This window comes from Euprymna scolopes, chromosome 33, assembly GCF_053919585.1.
Source record: "Euprymna scolopes isolate OS-2025 chromosome 33, ASM5391958v1, whole genome shotgun sequence".
Taxonomy (NCBI): domain Eukaryota; kingdom Metazoa; phylum Mollusca; class Cephalopoda; order Sepiida; family Sepiolidae; genus Euprymna; species Euprymna scolopes.
The window spans coordinates 81,260,284-81,278,569 of record NC_136514.1 but is presented as its reverse complement, the minus strand read 5'-3'; the positions used below and the strand labels follow the sequence as shown (position 1 = coordinate 81,278,569).

General features: G+C 33.7%; 1 protein-coding gene across 2 annotated transcripts in view; it reads left to right on the top strand.

The window, feature by feature from the left end:
- The window catches only part of LOC145258327 (unconventional myosin-XV-like), a 597,738-nt gene that overhangs the window by 448,168 nt on the left and 131,284 nt on the right, over positions 1 to 18,286 (top strand). For both annotated transcript variants that reach the window (XM_080116477.1, XM_080116478.1), the window contains exons 33-36: positions 411 to 508; positions 9,566 to 9,950; positions 15,920 to 16,368; positions 17,722 to 17,929. In XM_080116477.1, coding sequence (XP_079972603.1) covers positions 411 to 508; positions 9,566 to 9,950; positions 15,920 to 16,368; positions 17,722 to 17,929 — 1,140 coding nt within the window. The remainder of the gene's footprint in view (positions 1 to 410; positions 509 to 9,565; positions 9,951 to 15,919; positions 16,369 to 17,721; positions 17,930 to 18,286) is intronic.

The window sequence follows — 18,286 nt, the reverse complement described above, 5'->3', positions numbered from 1 at the left end:
AAATGCGATATTTGTTTTCAGCATACCTGAAAATCTATATAAATCGTAATTTTAAAAGTGATTGTTAAGGTGAAAAGCAAGTAAAGATTTGCCAAAATATTTGTTTTATTTTGTGCGTTTTTCTTTTAGAAAGATAAAATAATTTTTTATCTGACACTATGGACTTCGTGTCATCTATTTTTCTGCATCGCCTATTTTCTATTTAGAAAGGGAAGTAACATTTTGCTCTTTGCTATCTGCCTTGAGCTAAATTGCATTTTGGAAAGCAGAGTTACGTCCCTTGGATTCCGATTTGTGATTGCATTCAGCAACAACCAAATAATACAAACATTTGTCCTTATTTGTATGCTTGTTCCTTCTCTCTTTCTCATACACACACACTATCTGTCTCTCTCTCTCTCTCTCTACAGCTTTCAATGGTATCGCTCCGGCACAGTACACCGCAGCCTTAGTTCAACAACAGCAGCAGCAGCAACAGGCACTGACGCAGGCTTATTTGAATCAGATGGTAAGGACTGAGCGTTTGGTAAGCGTTTCGGTACCATCGGGTACTGGCAGCAACACAGTCACGACGGTGACAACTAGCCGAAAGACTACCCCTTCTGTTATTCGAACGGAAATTCTTTGTAGCAGCGAAAACTCGGTTAGTAATTATTTATCTATAAGCATGCCAGGTGATATTATGAAGCTACTTTCTGCATGTCGAAAATAAACCTTGGCTGGTAAGTTACTGGTAGTCTAGTCTACTAATCTTAAGCCATCTAATTTATTAATTTTAACACGTGGTAACTAAAATAAAAAGATGGTAATCCAATTTTCTCGTGTTAAAAGGCTAACCTAATTTACTAATCTCAATCATCTAGATCTGGATAGAGTTCAAAGACTCAAATAGTGTAATTCATTAATTTATATATATATATATATATATATATATACAAGGGCCTGACAATATTTTTCGGACACTTTAGTATTCGACTTTCTAGGTACCATAGAGTGGCGAAATTCCATAAATAGAATAACATAAACATATAAAGACAATACCTGTAATAAAAATGGAAGAAAATCGATTAGGTAAGGAAAAGTATTTAATTTTCATCATCACGCGCCATTATTGTTCGGACATCGGACATCATTGAAAAACTGTTAATAGTCTGTAATATCACCTTTCTTCTCAATAACTTTTATTAATCTCTCTTCATAATGATCAAACATATGCACAATAATATCTCTACGTGTTTCTATTAGTTGTTTTTTTGACATCTAGTATTCGTTCCCATAGTTGAGCCTCTTTCGTTATTTCAGGTCCATCAGAGATAAGTTGCACCAGCATTTTCCATTAAATTTAGATCTGGGCTTTTAGCAGGCCATTCCAAATTAGTCATTCACTTTAGCCATATATTCTTTCAGGAGTTTTGACACATGGATGCTGCAATCGTCTTACTGTAGAACAAAATCATTCCCCATCTCTCTTCTTATCCTTGGTAGGGCTTTCTCGTCCAGCAACTGTTTGTAGCTTTCGCTGTTCTGTCATCTTTTCAGCCACTCGAACCATATATTTCCATTAGCAAAGATCATACCCCAAACCATAACTCCTCCTCCACCCATCTGTTGTTTGTTCAGTACAACAGGCTCGCCCCTTCTCGACCAAGTACACCATCCATCGGGCCCATCAAACTTGAAACGCTTCTCATCAGTAAATATAGCCTTCTTAAAGTCAACATGCTTTGTTAACCACCTTTTAGCACTCTCCAGTCTTGCTCGTTTGCGTTTCATTGTTAGTGTAATTTTTTTTCTTATCCTTTGCATACTTCAAACCAATCCTATGCAGCGTTCTTTGTACTGTTGAGACGTTTACATCTAATTCACATTTCTCCTTCACTTTCTTGCTGTAACTTTTTCTCCAGATGTCAAAAGCCGTGTCACAGTCCTCTTCATTCTCCTTTCAGTCCTCTTGCCAATTGATTTTTTCCGTCCTCTCTTCTTTTTCCACTCAGAGTTTGTCTTCAGCATGTATTCGACTGTTGATTTTGACAGCTTCAAATCCATGGCGATCTTTCTGATGCTGAGGCTATCTTCCCGCGTCTTCTGTGCCAAACAAACGACTTCTTTTGAATGTATTTTACCTCATTAAACTTAATTGTTTTGCCAGTAGAATAGAACAGATAATTGATTCTAATGATGACAGGTAAGTTCACAAGCAGAAAATTTGCATACAGCAACATATGCATGAACATAGCTCTTAATAAAATAGGATTTTTTGTCATATCTGAAAAATAGTGTCGTGCAAGTTTTTGTAAAAATCACAAAAAACAAAATTATCAAAGCCAAACTAAAAAACTGATTACACTAGCAGTGGATTTTCACTCCTCAACTACGTACTTACAATCTCAAAAGTTTTTGGCACTAGTAATCACCTTGAATTACTTTTTTCAAAGTGTCCGAAAAATATTGTCGGGCCCGTGTGTGTGTGTGTATATATATATATATATATATATATCAAGTCATCCCATAAGTTCTGTCCGAATTTTTACTATTGTTTTTAAATTGAATTAGACTTAAAAAATATTGTAATTTTTTTTTATTTTTTTACATTTGCATGTTTAGATGCATTTTAACTGATTACATTTTTTTACAGAACAATAAAATTTAAATTTGCTTGATTACAACTCTACTAACATGGAAATGCCTCAGAATCATTTGAGGCATATAATGCTGTATAAGAAAGGCTATCCTGCAGCCGAAACAGTTAGAAATATTTCACTTTGAATTATTACCATCTAATGCAACAATTAAGGCTCAAATCTACTGTCAGTAATTAAAGCGTTTGAACCAAGTTTTGAGAGAAAAAAAGATCTGCTCTGGTGAATCGAAAAAGGATGATGTTTCATCAGGACGATGCACAAGCCCACACAGCAAGAATCCTCTCACAAAAGATCGAACTTGATTGGGAGAAAATTCCTCATCCATCCTATTCTCCTGACCTTGCTCCTTCAGACTACCATCAGATCTGCTCTTGTGAATCGAAAAAGGGTGATGTTTCATCAGGACGATGCACGACCACACGCAACAAGACTCACTTCGCAAAAGATCGAAGAACTCCATTGGGAAAAAAATTCTTCATCCACGCTATTCTTCTGGCCTTGCTCCTTCAAACTACCATTTGTTTTGTAGCTTACAAAATCATTTGGAAGGAACAGCTTTTGTAACGCAGAAAGATGTTGAAACTGACATTTGTGAGTTCTTCGAATCAAAGCCAAAAGGATTTTACAGTGATGGAATTAATAAGCTTGTTAATATATGGGAGGAAGTCATAGATAATCAAGGAAAGCATAGTGATTAAATATTTAATAAAATATAACATTTGGTCACTTTTCTTTATTCATAAATTCGGACAGAACTTATGGGATGACTTGATATATATATATATATATATATAAGAGGTATATGCGGTAAAAAAAAAAACAAGGATAAAGAGTGCTCAGTACGTTAGTAGAGCCAAATATGTTTTTTTTATTTTTACAATCTCAAGTGTGTTAACTTAATTCATTACGAATTTTTTCAATAGACATGATAAGAATTGTTTGTCCATATCGTCAGATGATTCAAGTTTAAATAAAAAGGAAAGATATGTTTTTTTTGTGATTACATATGGATATGAAATATCAATATATATATATATATATATATATATAGTGAATGAATGACAAAAGTCTATATTCCAAACTTCATGATGTTGACCATCTTATAATTTATTCCTTTAATTCAGTTGACATTTACAATTCTTGACAGTATGTTTCATAGCGCAAAATCAATCACTTAATTATTATATTAATTAGTGAATCTATTTTGCCCTTAACTCATCAGAAGAAATAGCAACAATCAATCCATCAAAAGGAAATAAAGTGCGTTTTGACATGATTAAAATCCGAAAAATGGAAGAAAAGCTGTAAATGCCTTATAATATGTTTCTATTACGCCATTTTTCTAAATTCAAAATGGCGTAATGTAAACATATTATAACTGTATTAAAGGAATAAATTGTAAGATGATCAATATCATAAACTTTGGAATATAGACTTTTGTCAGTCATTCACTATATTGCTCTGTAATTATGTTGAGCTTCTTAAATAAGGATTGGTATATATCATAAGGAAGTAAAGTATATTTCCACAAATATATATATATATATATATTAACAGGTATATGTGATAAAAAAACAAGGATAAAGAGTGCTCAATACGTTAGTAGAGCCAAATGTTTTTTCTTTTTACAACTTCAAGTGTGTTAACTTAATTCATAACGAATTTTTTCAATAGATAGGATAAGAATTATTTGTTCACATCGTCAGATGTTTCAAGTTAAAATAAAAAGGAAAGATATGTTTTTTTTGTTTTTTATTTTGTGTGATTACATATTAAAAACCAAGAGAAGGGAAAAGGGGGAGAAAAAAAGAGGGGGGGTAAGAAATATAAAAATATAAATTGAAAATTTATAAAATTATGAAGATAAGACAAGGCAAGAGAGGGGGAGAAGAAGAAAAAAAAGAAGGGAAATCGATAATTGTGCGTGTCAAAAAAAGTTTGTAAAGTTCTGGATGATAACCTGCACGTGTATCAAAGCCAAAACGGGGTTAAAAAGTCAGCAATCGTCTACAACGATGGTGGTGGAGGGTGGACAGAAAGAGCTAAGATGTGTCCAGTTCAAATATATATATATATATATATATATACAAGGTGCCTTCAATAAGTTTCCAGACTTTTTCCGTATGGGCACTTGTATTGATAATACACACATGAAATTCTAGTCTCCTTAGAAGTAATCTCCTCCAGCTGCAATGCACTTGTTGTACCATTCCAAAAACTTCTGGAAAACTCCATGGGAATTCTTGTTACAGCCTCTTTCATCTCCTCAATTATCTCCTAATGACAGCTTCTAAGATTTTCCTGGAGCTCAGGGAATAACCAAAAGTTACAGGGAGCAAGGTCTTGACTATAGGGAACATGAGAAATTGTTTTGATGGCCATCTTGTGACAAGAATAGAGTTATGGACTTCCGCATCTTCATTTCCTTGTGAATAATTATGTGCATAGTTCCCACACTGACATCAAAATGTGCACTTATTATTTATGTAGACACACGATGGGTCCTTATCCATGAAATTCTTTATTTGGCCAATCAACTCTGATGATCTGACTTCCTTACTCCTTCCATACATCTCATCATCCCTCACAGACACCCTGCCTTCCTTTAATCTCTTATGCCACTCCAAAACTGATTCTCGATTCATTAAAGATGGTTCAAAAGCAATCTGAAGCATTCCATACGTTTCTGGGGCATTTTTCCAAGTTTAAAACAGAATTTTATTGCATATTGTTCTTCTAAAGTTTCCTCACGTTTAGATTGCATTTTTTAAATTCACCAGCTGTGACAATCGGGCTTCAACATTTTAATTTTTTGAGTTGAAAAATAGGAAACTTTACTTTTGGAAAGACCCTCGTACCACTGACAAGGATTGGTAATCTTCTGTCCAATTTTTGCATGTAAAATTACTAATGAGTTAAAAAAAAAAAAAAAAAAAAAGGAGGCCTTACTAATGTCTACTAATTTCAAATAATGCTCATCTTGTCTACTAATCCCAAACTCTCGTAAAAAAAAAAAAAAAAAAAACAATGGATTATGGACTGATTCTTTCCTTTGGTTATTGAGATAGTACCTGTATTCTTTTCCTCTAGCGTTTTTCCAAAAAATATTGTCTTTGGCTTATTTGTCTCTGGTTTCAAAGACGATCAAATATTTATAAAAATAACAGACACAGAATCCCAAACTCAAAACAAAAATAAATAAAGATGATTAAGAAAGATGAGAAGAACAGCAAATCAAAAACTCAAAAACTCACCTTAAATATGATAGTCAGAGAAAAAAATTCCCTCCTCCTATAAAAGCTTTATATATCACATCAGAAAATTCTAAACTGAATAGAACATTGGATTTTTTAAAGAGTACATAATTGTGATTGTTGGTCTATAAATAAAACAGTCCATCCAAAAAAATGTGTCAATGTTTTGAATTGGAAAAAACATTAAAATCTTGGTCACTGAAATTTAGGTTTACATAGTCTATATATGCTCTGTTATTATATATCAGCAATCATTGAGCGTTTACCTTGAAAAGATTGGTCTATCAAAAAATAATGCGTACACATAAGCATATTTTTTCATGTCTCTACTTATATATCAAATGCACTTTGTCTTAGTGTATGTCTGTGAGTTTGTTCCCTTACTGTACTTTATATGTCTGGAAGTGTTCTTAGATAGGTTTTGTATCAGAATGCCGCTGAAAGTATAGAAAATCGATAATCAAAAAAATCCGATTAAAGAAGGAACAGTCTGATTTTCACCAAAGTTAACACCCTTATACAACCGAACATCACAAGGGTATTTGAGATTCCCGAGTCCAACAAAGTACAGCTGAAGAAGGTTGTAGGTTACATCGACCGAAATGAAATGTTGTGTAAATAATACTAAAGATGAGAACAGTAGTGCAAAGAAAGAAATATGAATAATCAATCCTCATCTAAAAAAAATGTGATTCAAGACAACAATAAACAAGGTAACATCAAAGCACATGCGTTTTGCAACAAATGTATACTTGTGCACTGATGCGTTATCACTGGTGAGTGATCCAGATAGTAATTCAATTAAATCAAACTTTCTTGTCTCGTCTAGTGGCCGTGATCGTCTGTTTAGTTTAAGTCAAATAAAATTCATGCATGGAGACTTCTTGGCAGTTTTAAAGGTTTTATTGGGGAAAGAGATTCGCTCATGGATGGGAGAGACCAAAATTTTCAGCGTAGATTTTTTTTTTATATTTAATATTGCATTTTCACCCTAAACAAGGAACAGTGCTACTTTGAGGTAGAGGGCTACTATCTGGGACATAAATTGCAGGGATACTATGTAGGGAGTTGAGCTGTAAGATGTCTGTTTGCATTACACTTGAAATTCTACATGTCAGTACAGTCAGGGAAGCAGTTCTAATATATAACAAATTGAAATATCGTCTTAGTTGTTGTGATCGTCTGTTTAGCTCAAGTCAAATAAAATTCATGCATTAAGACGTAAGATTTTATTTATTTATTTGCGGACTATTATCCTCATCTTTCTAGTTGTTGTTTCACGACGTTTCGGACAACTATTTTTTCAACGCCTGTGGCGCATTGGATAGAGACGTTGAATTTCTACAGTTCTAGATGAACATTGTCTGAAGATAGTGGTTCCAATCCTACCCAAAGTACGCCAGAGGATTAGTTGGTCAAAACCTGGTAAAGATGACGAAAATATTGGCGAAAAAAGCGACCCCCTTGCTGTAGAAAAGTGACCAGTTGAGGGTGAATGGAGTGATGTTTTTAGTTAAGTTTTCAATATTTGTCGTCCGAAGGGTGGAGCTTCAAAACGATACCAATCTCGTGAAAATCTGTCGCTTCTGTTGAAAGTTTTAGGCAGAGATACATACATACATACATACATTTAAACAGACAGGTGAGTTTTATATTATAGATAAGTTAAAATTTCGGCCAACTATTTCTCCAAGGCCTGTGGCGCAGTGGATAGAGACGTTGAATTTCTACAGTTCTAGATGAACATTATCTGGAGATAGTGGTTTCAATCCTACCCAAAGTACGCCAGAGGATTAGTTGGTCAAAACCTGGTAAGATGACAACAACCATGGAAGGCAGTAATTACTGAAGATACAATTTAGAGATTCAGCATTCCTATCCCGTCACGGTTAACCACCTGACGAAGGCCAGAGGTATAGTTGGCCGAAACGTCGTGAAACAACAACTAAAAGATGAGAATAATAATCTGCAATTAAATAAATAAATTATACAAATTACTCATCTCAAAAGAATTCCAATAATGAAATAATATAAGATTTGCTGGTGGTTTTAAAGGTTTTATTGGGTAAAAAGATTTGTTCACCAAGAGGAGAGACCAAAAAAGAAATTGAATACTTGACCAAATAATTGGTAACTCAATTCAGTGGGGATAATATGAAGGTCCTCCTTGAGGTTTTCACATATTTTTTTATTTGTGTTTTTTTTTTTACAAGGGAATCACCATTTATCAAGGCCCAGAGGCCACTCGAGGATAAGGGTTAAAAGAGTGTACATTGGTCAAAAGGGCAATATCATAGTATTCGTTAGAAGTGAAAATTTGGTAAAATTGGATCACTTAAAGGGAACGGCTCATCAAGAACTTGTTTACATTGGATTTGAAGCATCTGGAAACATCTTTGAACACTGGAAAACAGGTAAACGGAAGAGAGTTCCACAGGTGTGAGAGTATCACATGTTTCCTACTAAATTCAGTTCCTAATTGTTTAATCGATATGTGAAGTATCTTGGCCAATCAAATGAGGCTATTTTAGAAGAAGAAGGGAGTAATATATTGTTAGATATTGGCAGGTAGCCCCGTGGGGGGTGGGGGACATTCAATGGGTTGCACACACGCAAATGTTAAGAATTGGTATTTTCACTATTGTCTGACGGAATGCATAAATTTGACTCAGAAATATGTGAGCAGATATCGGTCAAAGGTTAAGACAATAGACAAAGGAAATATTAAACATTCCACTAGGAAAGAATATTTTTATATATAAAATCGTCACAGAGAAAAAGTCGATTAGAGAGAGAGAAGCTGCAGCATGCGGTAGCATTATTCACCGCCTGACAACCGTCTAACCCCTTCCTGTACCTTTCAATAAAAGTCAAAAACAAAATAACAACTTGTCACCAAAAAGCTGATCGTCAAAGTAAAATAAAAACAATATATATTTTTGTAGATCAATTGTGTTGTGACTTTTACTTCGCTGTCAGTGTGTGTATATATTTTGTGCCATCATGTAAACATTATATAAACTTGACAAAGGTATTTTGAACAACTAGTCAGAGCGATTATATAACACCCATTAACATAATGTTTTTAATAGTATTTTTAAACTTTAGATGCATTTTCCAATAAAATAGATTGGACATTATACAAAATACTTTTGAAAGTTGTAGAGAAAAAAATGGTTCTTATCTAAAATTCAACCTATTTGAAAAACAAAAAAATTTTTAAATTCTTTATTGTGTAGATACCCATCATGGAACGAAAAGGCCGTATTCCAAAAATCACATACATTTTTCAAGTTGTTCCTGTTTTTTTTTTTTTTTTTTTTTTTGTACCAAAAAAATCAAATTATATGATAAAGCAAGGATGGTGTGTATTGGTCCGAGATATATAATAAATAAATGGAGACAACTCATTTCGAAAAACCTAAACAGAGATAGAGATCAAAATTAACCTTGTAATGGCTACGATTTACTATTAACTGTTAAAAATCGTTAAAAAATATAATTTTCTATATAGAAACAAAAGTACTCGATCAATTTATGTGATTTTTGGAATATGACATTATCATTCCATGACAAGTACGTACAACATATAGATTTTTCTGTATCTTTTTTTTAATTAAGTTAAATTCTGGATAACAAGCAAATAAATGTTATCAATTTCTTTTTTAGGCGCAACAGCAACAACAACAGACTCTTATTCAGGCTGCCCTGCAGCAGCAGCAGCAGCAACAGCAGCAGCAAGTTATGTTGCAGGCTGCACTCCAGCAGCAACAATTGACGCAAGTTACCCAACCATACTTAGTACTCGTGCAGCCAGATGCCACCGCTGTGAACACGCCACTACCCATATCAACGGGACAACAGATCCAAAACAAGATGCAGTTTAACCAGCAGCAAACAGTGGTTACTCCGCAGGCTAACCAGCCTCCTCCGACGCCAGCTTTCAAATTAAAACCAGTGCCCCCACCTGTTCTCCCAAAACCAGCCCCGCCGGTCGTACCTGCAAAGCCATCAATGAGCGCAACATCTTCATCGGTTGTTGTCAATGGAAACTGTAAGTCTTGCTTCATGCATAGTGTGATGTGTAAAGTTTTTGTTTTTTTTTTACAAACGGAACATAGACGTTAGAATTCAAAACATATGGTGTGTTTATAGTTTCTGAATTTTTTAGATGAGTATTGGTTATTCATATTATTAGGATTCTTCGGACTACTGTTCTCATCTTGAGTGTCATTTTCACAACGTTTTAGTGGATGTAATCTCCGACCTACTCCAGGTGTATCTTGTCGAACTCGGAAAATGTTTCTGTCGAGCGTGGGAATCTGGACCGAATTTTCCAACTTTATTTACTTTCCGAGTTTGATAAGATACGCCTGAAGAAGGTCGAAGGTTACATCAACCAAAACGTAAAAATGACACTCAAGATAAGAACAGTAGTCCGAAGAATCCTAATAATATGTATATGGTGTGTTTATGAAGTTAAATGAACGTGGTTATTTGAGAATTGTTTTGGTGCTTATCGACATTGGTGATCCTTTAAACCAACGCATTTCAGGCGAAAACATTATTACGTACTTACTTGTCATGTCGAAATTAGTAGAAATTCGAAAAATTATGAAAAATGATCCAGTAGAAGATGCACTACTAAAACAACTACGTTCTAACTAAAAATGGTGGACCCCTAATTAAAGTCAATTGAAGTCGAGGGTTATATCCTTTGTTTGTCATACTAAATTGGTCACAACTTTTTCACATTACAACATACAAAAAAACTTGATAATTTGATAAATTCTATTTCTAATTTAAGTCAAGGGAGTTCTTATATGGCCTTCTATTGTCAGGTCCATACTGAATAATATTATATATTATTTTATTTTTTATTTATTTTTTTGGAAGACCAGATAAGAACACAAAATTGGATTTATAAGACTATAAAATCCAACCTTGATCGCCGTCTGGGGCTCGTGGTGCAGTGGATAGAGATGTTGAGTCTCTACGGTTGCAAGTGATCATTATCTGAAGATAGCGGTTTCAATCCTACATAAAGCAAGCCAGAGGATTAATTAGCCAAAACTTGGTGAGACAACAACTGGGGATATAGTTACAAGACTCGGCATTCCTATCCTGTCGCAGTTAACCACCTGAAGAAGGCCAGAGGATGAGTTGGTCAAAACGTGGTGAAACAACAACAATAAAGATGAAGATAACAGTCCGCAAAAACATGAATACACTAATCTTTTTTTTTTTTTTATAGATATTTCGTTTTGGCAATTTTTTGAATAAGGGTTTATAATACAATATTGTACCACCATTTTAATAAGGGTTTATAATACAATATTGTACCACCATTTTAATAAGGGTTTATAATACAATATTGTACCACCATTTTAATAAGGGTTTATAATACAATATTGTACCACCATTTTAATAAGGGTTTATAATATAATATTGTACCACCATTTTAATAAGGGTTTATAATACAATATTGTACCACCATTTTAATAAGGGTTTATAATACAATATTGTACCACAATTTTAATAAGGTTCTGTAATATAATATTGTACCACAATTTTAATAAGGTTCTGTAATATAATATTGTACCACCATTTTAATAAAGGTTTATAATACAATATTGTACCACAATTTTAATAAGGGTTTATAATATAATATTGTACCACCATTTTAATAAGGGTTTATAATGTAATATTGTACCACCATTTTAATAAGGGTCTATAATATAATATTGTACCACCATTTTAATAAGGGTCTATAATATAATATTGTACCACCATTTTAATAACGGTTTATAATACAATATTGTACCACAATTTTAATAAGGGTTTATAATATAATATTGTACCACCATTTTAATAAGGGTTTATAATACAATATTGTACCACCATTTTAATAAGGGTTTATAATATAATATTGTACCACCATTTTAATAAGGGTTTATAATATAATATTGTACCACCATTTTAATAAGGGTTTATAATACAATATTGTACCACCATTTTAATAAGGGTTTATAATATAATATTGTACCACCATTTTAATAAGGGTTTATAATACAATATTGTACCACCATTTTAATAAGGGTTTATAATAAAATATTGTACCACCATTTTAATAAGGGTTTATAATATAATAATGTACCACCATGTAAATGCAAATACTTACAAAAAAAAAACTCACTAGTCATACTTCGTTTCATTTTATTTCAGTCAAAGTTTTTTTCCTGATTTGATATATATCGATATGAGGTACATACGTAATCGAATATTACATCAAAGTTCTCTTTTCCATCTCAAAAATCAAGTTATTAGTAAAGAAGTTAAAAACATTATTCTCTCTCGAATTAATTAAATATGTTATGGTATACATTCCTTGTGATCTCTTGGTATTACCGGATTCTGTTAACACCACATTCTACAACTGAATTAAAGGAATAAATTATAAGATGGTCAACATCATGAACTTTAGAATATAGTCTTTTGTCATTCATTCACTATATTGCTCTGTAATTACATTGAGCTTCTTAAATAAGGATTGCTATATATTATTATAAGGAAATAAAATATATTTCCATATATATATATATATATATATATATACATACATTTATATATGATTTTTTGTTGTTGTTTTCATTTTACTTCAATCAAAATTCTCAGAAATCAAGGGATCCTTTCCTGGAGCTAACACATATGAGATACATAGATATTCAAATATTCCATTAAAGTGTTCCTTTCCATCTCAAACACCAAGTTATTAAAGAAGTTCAGAACATAATTCTCCCTCTCCCCAATTAACCATTTAAATATGTTATATGTTCTTGTGGTTTCTTGGTCTTACCGGATTCTATTACCACATTCTATAACAAAAATTGTCTTCAGCCAAAGTTCTCAGAAACCAAGAGGTCTCATTCCGAAATATAAATGTTAAGCAAAGAAAGAAAACGGGGAATATATATTTTTTGTTTTATTTTACTTCAGTCGAAGTTCTCAGAAATCAAGGGACCCTTTCCTGGGGGCTAACACGTGATCTCTATATGAGATACATTTTTTTTTTTAATTATTATTAGGCCTCTTGATGCCTTGGAAAAGATAGGGCCGCAACAATGCCCCTTCAATGAACCCGGTTCTGGCTGATCCTCTTCAGTTTGGCCCATGTCATTCCGGCAGCCCTGGTCTCAGCCTCAATGCTTCTTGTCCATATCTGCCTCAGGAGACCAAGGGCCTGCCTGGTAATATTGGATGCAGGCTTCCGCAAGGTGTGGCCAATCCAATTCCATTTATCATGGTCTTGAAATATAAATATTAAGTTTTAGCAAAGGAAGAAAACGAGGAATATATCTTCTTTTTTTTTTTCTTTTTTTTTTTATCCAGTCGAAGTTCTCAAAAATCAAGGGAACCCTTTCCTGGGGCTAACACGTGATCTTTATATGAGACCTGTAGATATTCTACTCATTAATGTTCGGTTTTCCATCTCCAAAACTCAATCAATAAAGAAGCTAAGAACATAATTCTCCCTTTCCCCCAATGAACCATTTAAATATGTTATAATATATCTTTCTTGTGGTGTCTTGGTCTTACTGGATTCCAGAACAAGAATTCATCTAGTTTGCTGGAATACCCACCTTCGTGCTATTACTTAAGATATATATCTTCTCTGAATGATGCTATATATATATATATATATATAAAATAAAAATTACAATTAAATTTACCAAAATGATCCAAGATGGTAAAACTAAAATATATTATAAATATTAAAGAATTAATATTTATAAAGTAATCTCAGCCAGATGTAAAAGCTCGATAAAACCGAATAGGAAATAGAACTTATAATAAGACCAAACAGTTAATAAAACATGTTAAAAAACACTTTGAAAAAGAGTTAAAAACATATTTAATCTGAGAAGGAAACACTTGATAAGTGGATAGTCCTTAATCCACGGAATTTCGAATAAATACTTTCCTTCTCATCAGAGGGTAGGAATTAGTAAAATGCGGGATCGGATTTTGCATGCAAAAGTATTTGATGAAATAACAAGTAACTCAAAGACCTTACTTGATAACAGAAAGTGAAGCAGAGGAAATGTGGTGAAGAAAAAAGGTGATTACACATGAATGGATAGTCTGGTGAAAGGTAAATAATCCAATGACGGTAAAATCCAAAAATATAACTCCAATAAAGTTAATTGGGTTTCCATTTGCACAAGTAAAATCCAAGGAAATCACGTAATTCGAAGATGGTCCAAAATAATCCAAAAAGCCGAAATCCATGGAATAATTCACAAATATGTACAAAGAAAAGAAAAGGGGAAAAATTCCAATAATATTAATAAAAGAAAAATAAGATATGCTTTTCACACGACTGCCGAGACATAATAAGAAAGATCAGGGAAGAAGAGGAAAAAAATTACATGGTGATAGAATTAAATATAAGATAGAAAAGCAAATGTCAAAATGACCCAGACAGAAAGGATGTTAAAAGGCGCGAAAAAAATATAGGGCAAAAAAATAGGTCAAGTGAAATGTACAGGTTATTACTTAAGAAAATGTCAGCAAGAGTTGTTAAAAGACACTAAATGGAAAAAAATAAATAAGTAAATAAATAATAAAATATAAAAATAAAAAAATTTAAGGGGAGAGGGTGGCGGGTATCTGCAAATTCAGGATAAAGCAACACTTGAATTATGTTCTCAACATATTTATTAACTTAAAGTTTGAGATGTAAAAGAGAACCTTAACGGAATATTCAAATATCTATGTATAAGACTAGCAGGATGACATGACATTGCCCGGGGTTGAATGATGATCAACAAATATTTCACACTCCTACATATTTATTGTCATCGAAATCCATGACATCGCCCGTAACTCAGTCCAAAATATGTTATTCTACATTGCACTTTTGAGAACCTACTGTTTCTTTTTATAAAATTATTTTATATAAACTTCTTTCCAGTTAACGAAAAAAAAAAAAGATATTAAGAAATTAACGTGCGGGGTTTGAACCTTTAGACCATGTCATGCAAAAAAAAAAAAAAAAAAAAAACCTAAATTTTCAAGTCTTATAAAATTCTTTGCAGTTAATGAAAAAAAATTAAATGTATGTGCGGAGTTTGAACCTACAGACCACGTCATACAAAAACAAAACAAAAAAAAATGTTATCAACTTAGCCACAGTAGAATTTTTCACAGCCTGTTGTTCTATCGTTGTTGCAAAGCGATGACATGGAGAAATGGCTTTACCGATCATAAATTAAAATAACGGTTTCGATTATCGGTTATCGGTAATTATCAGGGTTATTCTGAGACAAAACTTAACTAAGATCACTCCCAGATTTACACACTAAAGTTCTGCAAATTTTAAAGAAAATCTGTTCAGCCGTTTCGGAGTCTATAAGGAACTCTCTCTCTCTCACACACACACACACACACGCGCGCACGTACAGACAAAGTTGAATTTATATAATTGTAGATAGTATTATCTATTCCATTAAGATAAATCAACCTTGTTATATAAACTGCACACGGACTACTTTTCATTATGTCAAAGTATCGTTTTTCCAGTGTTTTCCCATGAAGAGAGATACTTAAATGCCTGCAGCAATGTGAGGGGTTCACTCACTTTTGTGATACACTTTGTATATATATTATGTGGGTGTATATATATATATATATATATATATATATATATATATATATATATATATATATATATATATATATATTAGTCATCCACATACAGTACTGTTTCGTTGTATCACAACTCATCAGTGCGGCTAGACATACACCTTTCCCCAGCCATGGATCGAACCTACACCCATCGTGTTGACATATATATATATATATATATATATATATATATATATATATATATATATTATTATTATTATTATTATTATTATTATTATTATTCTGATTTGTCGCCTGTTAACTATACTACAAGATTGCCAAATCTGTCTTGTGTGCATTGACAACATGTATTTAAAGATATTTTTAATTTTCTAGCAAATATATCCACGGTTCCAGTGAACGGTGTTACCAAACTCCAACAATCAGCACCGAATCACAAAACGACAATTCCTGCAGGAATTCTTTCAGTAAACACGTCACAGTCGTTGCAGAACGGGCACAGTACAGACTCCCCTTCACTGTCGACGGAGACTTCGCCGCTTTCTTCTCCGTCAGATCAGGATTCCTTCCGGCAAGCAAAAGTTCCACCACCAGCGCCACCCTCACCTCCATTATCAACCAGACCCGGGACCATTCGAGGAAAGGTCGTGCGGGTAGGAAAAGTGACTTGGCCGCCAGTCGCAGAGCAACAACAAAGACAGGAGGTCAAGGTCGGAAAATTAGAAATCAAGGAGAACGTCGCTAACGAAATGATGAAGGGTTTTCAACGTCCAAAGCCAAAAGATGACACCAGCAAAACGAAACCGAATGGCATTTTACAAACGGTAAACAAAATTTAATTAATTTTTTTAAGGTTTTTACTATTTATGCTCGTCGGCCAGTTAGTTGCTGCTGCTGCTGGTTGTTTAGTACCTTTCAGAATGTAAATAGATTAGCTCCCTTGTCTTCTATGTTGATGGATTATTCCCCCCCCCCTTGTCATCTGATGATGGATTTTCTCCCCCTCACCCCGTGTCATCAGTGTTGATGGATTATCTCCCCTGTGTTGTCTGTATTGATGGATAATCTCCTTCGTCTCTGTCTGCTTTTCCTCTCTCACCCCTTCCTCTCTCTCCTCTTCCCTTTTCTCTCTCCTCTTCCCTTTTCTCTCTCCTCTTCCCTTTTCTCTCCCTCTCTATCTCTTTCTATAAGTTCTCGCTATTTCTGTCCCGTCCTATCTTGCTTTCTCTGCTGCTGCTGATTCTTTTGTACCTGCAAGAAATGTCATTAAATCATTTCCCTTGTCTTCTACGTCGATAAATTATCTCTCTGATCTTTTGTGTCGATGAATTATTTATCTCGTCTTCTATATTGCTCTCCTCCTCACTTTCTTTTTCTCCCCTTACTCTCTCTCTCACCCTTGCTTTCTCTCTTTCGCCTTTGCTCTCTCTCTCTTTCTCTCTCTCTCTCCTCCACCTTGTTCTTTCTCTCCCTGTGCTCCTTGTTCTTTCTCTCTCTGTCCCTCTTGTTCTCTCTCTCTCTCTATCCTCCTTGTTCTTTCTTTCTGTCACACACCTTCTCTCTTTCTCTCTCTCTCTCTCTCTCTCTTCCTTGTTCTCTCTCTCTCTCTGCCTCCTACTGCTCTCACTCTTTACTCCGACAGATTCTTTTCTTTAAAAATTTCATTAGTCTTATGCATTTAAAATTGAGAAAAACATATGAAGAAGCGAAACCACATGACATTAGGTCAGTAAGTGTTAATATTTTGTGTGTGTATATATATATATATATATATATATATATATATGCATAAGTGAGTTCCTACTTGTTAAGGCTCAGAGGCCACTTAACAATTGTCTAGTGGTCACTGAGACAACATTATTAAATGAGGAATTCAATTTAAAATCCATTTAGTATTGCGGGAATAAACTTGAGGAAAGCATAATAAGCGAAATCACTCGACATCAGGTCAAATTTGGTCGCCATTTTGTTTTAATTTCATTTATTCACTTAATGTTGTCACTTTTTAAACGTGCCTATCTTAATTTTAAATTCATGATACTAGATTTTTTTGAAACTGTATTTTTAAAATTCATTTAAAATTGCTTTTTAGTTATTATTTATTATTATAAACAATTATTATTGCTGATCTATACAGAATCGTTTTCATCCAATTTATTTCTTCCTATTTGTGCCAGAAAAAAAGCAACCGATTGAGTGACCAAAACGGTTATGCAGATACAATGAAAAAACTGGAAAAGAAGTTTAGTTTGGTTCCAAGTCCCGAACCAGAAATTAAACCATCAGAAGAACCGATCGCAAAGACTAAAGAGATTGTTAAGAAGACACCAGCACCACCACCACCGCCACCTCGACCAGCAACACCTGAACCTGTTCAACCTGTTAGTAAGTAAGATTTCAATTTAACTAAGACCAGTAGATGGACCTGGCACCTTATATTTTCTTACGCTAATGATGTCTATGTTCTTTAGAAGACTTGCATCCCTCTTCAGGTGTCGGCAAAGCTGATGCAACTATGCTGGTCCATGTTTGGTCATATGTGATGCTGGTCCAAGTTGGGTCATGTGTTATGCTGGTCCGTGTTTGGTCGTATGTTATGCTGGTCCATGTTTGGTCATGTGTTATGCTGGTCCATGTTTGGTCATGTGTTATGCTGGTCCATGTTTGTTCATGTGTTATGCTGGTCCGTGTTTGGTCGTGTGTTATGCTAGTCCATGTTTAGTCATGTGTTATGCTGGTCAA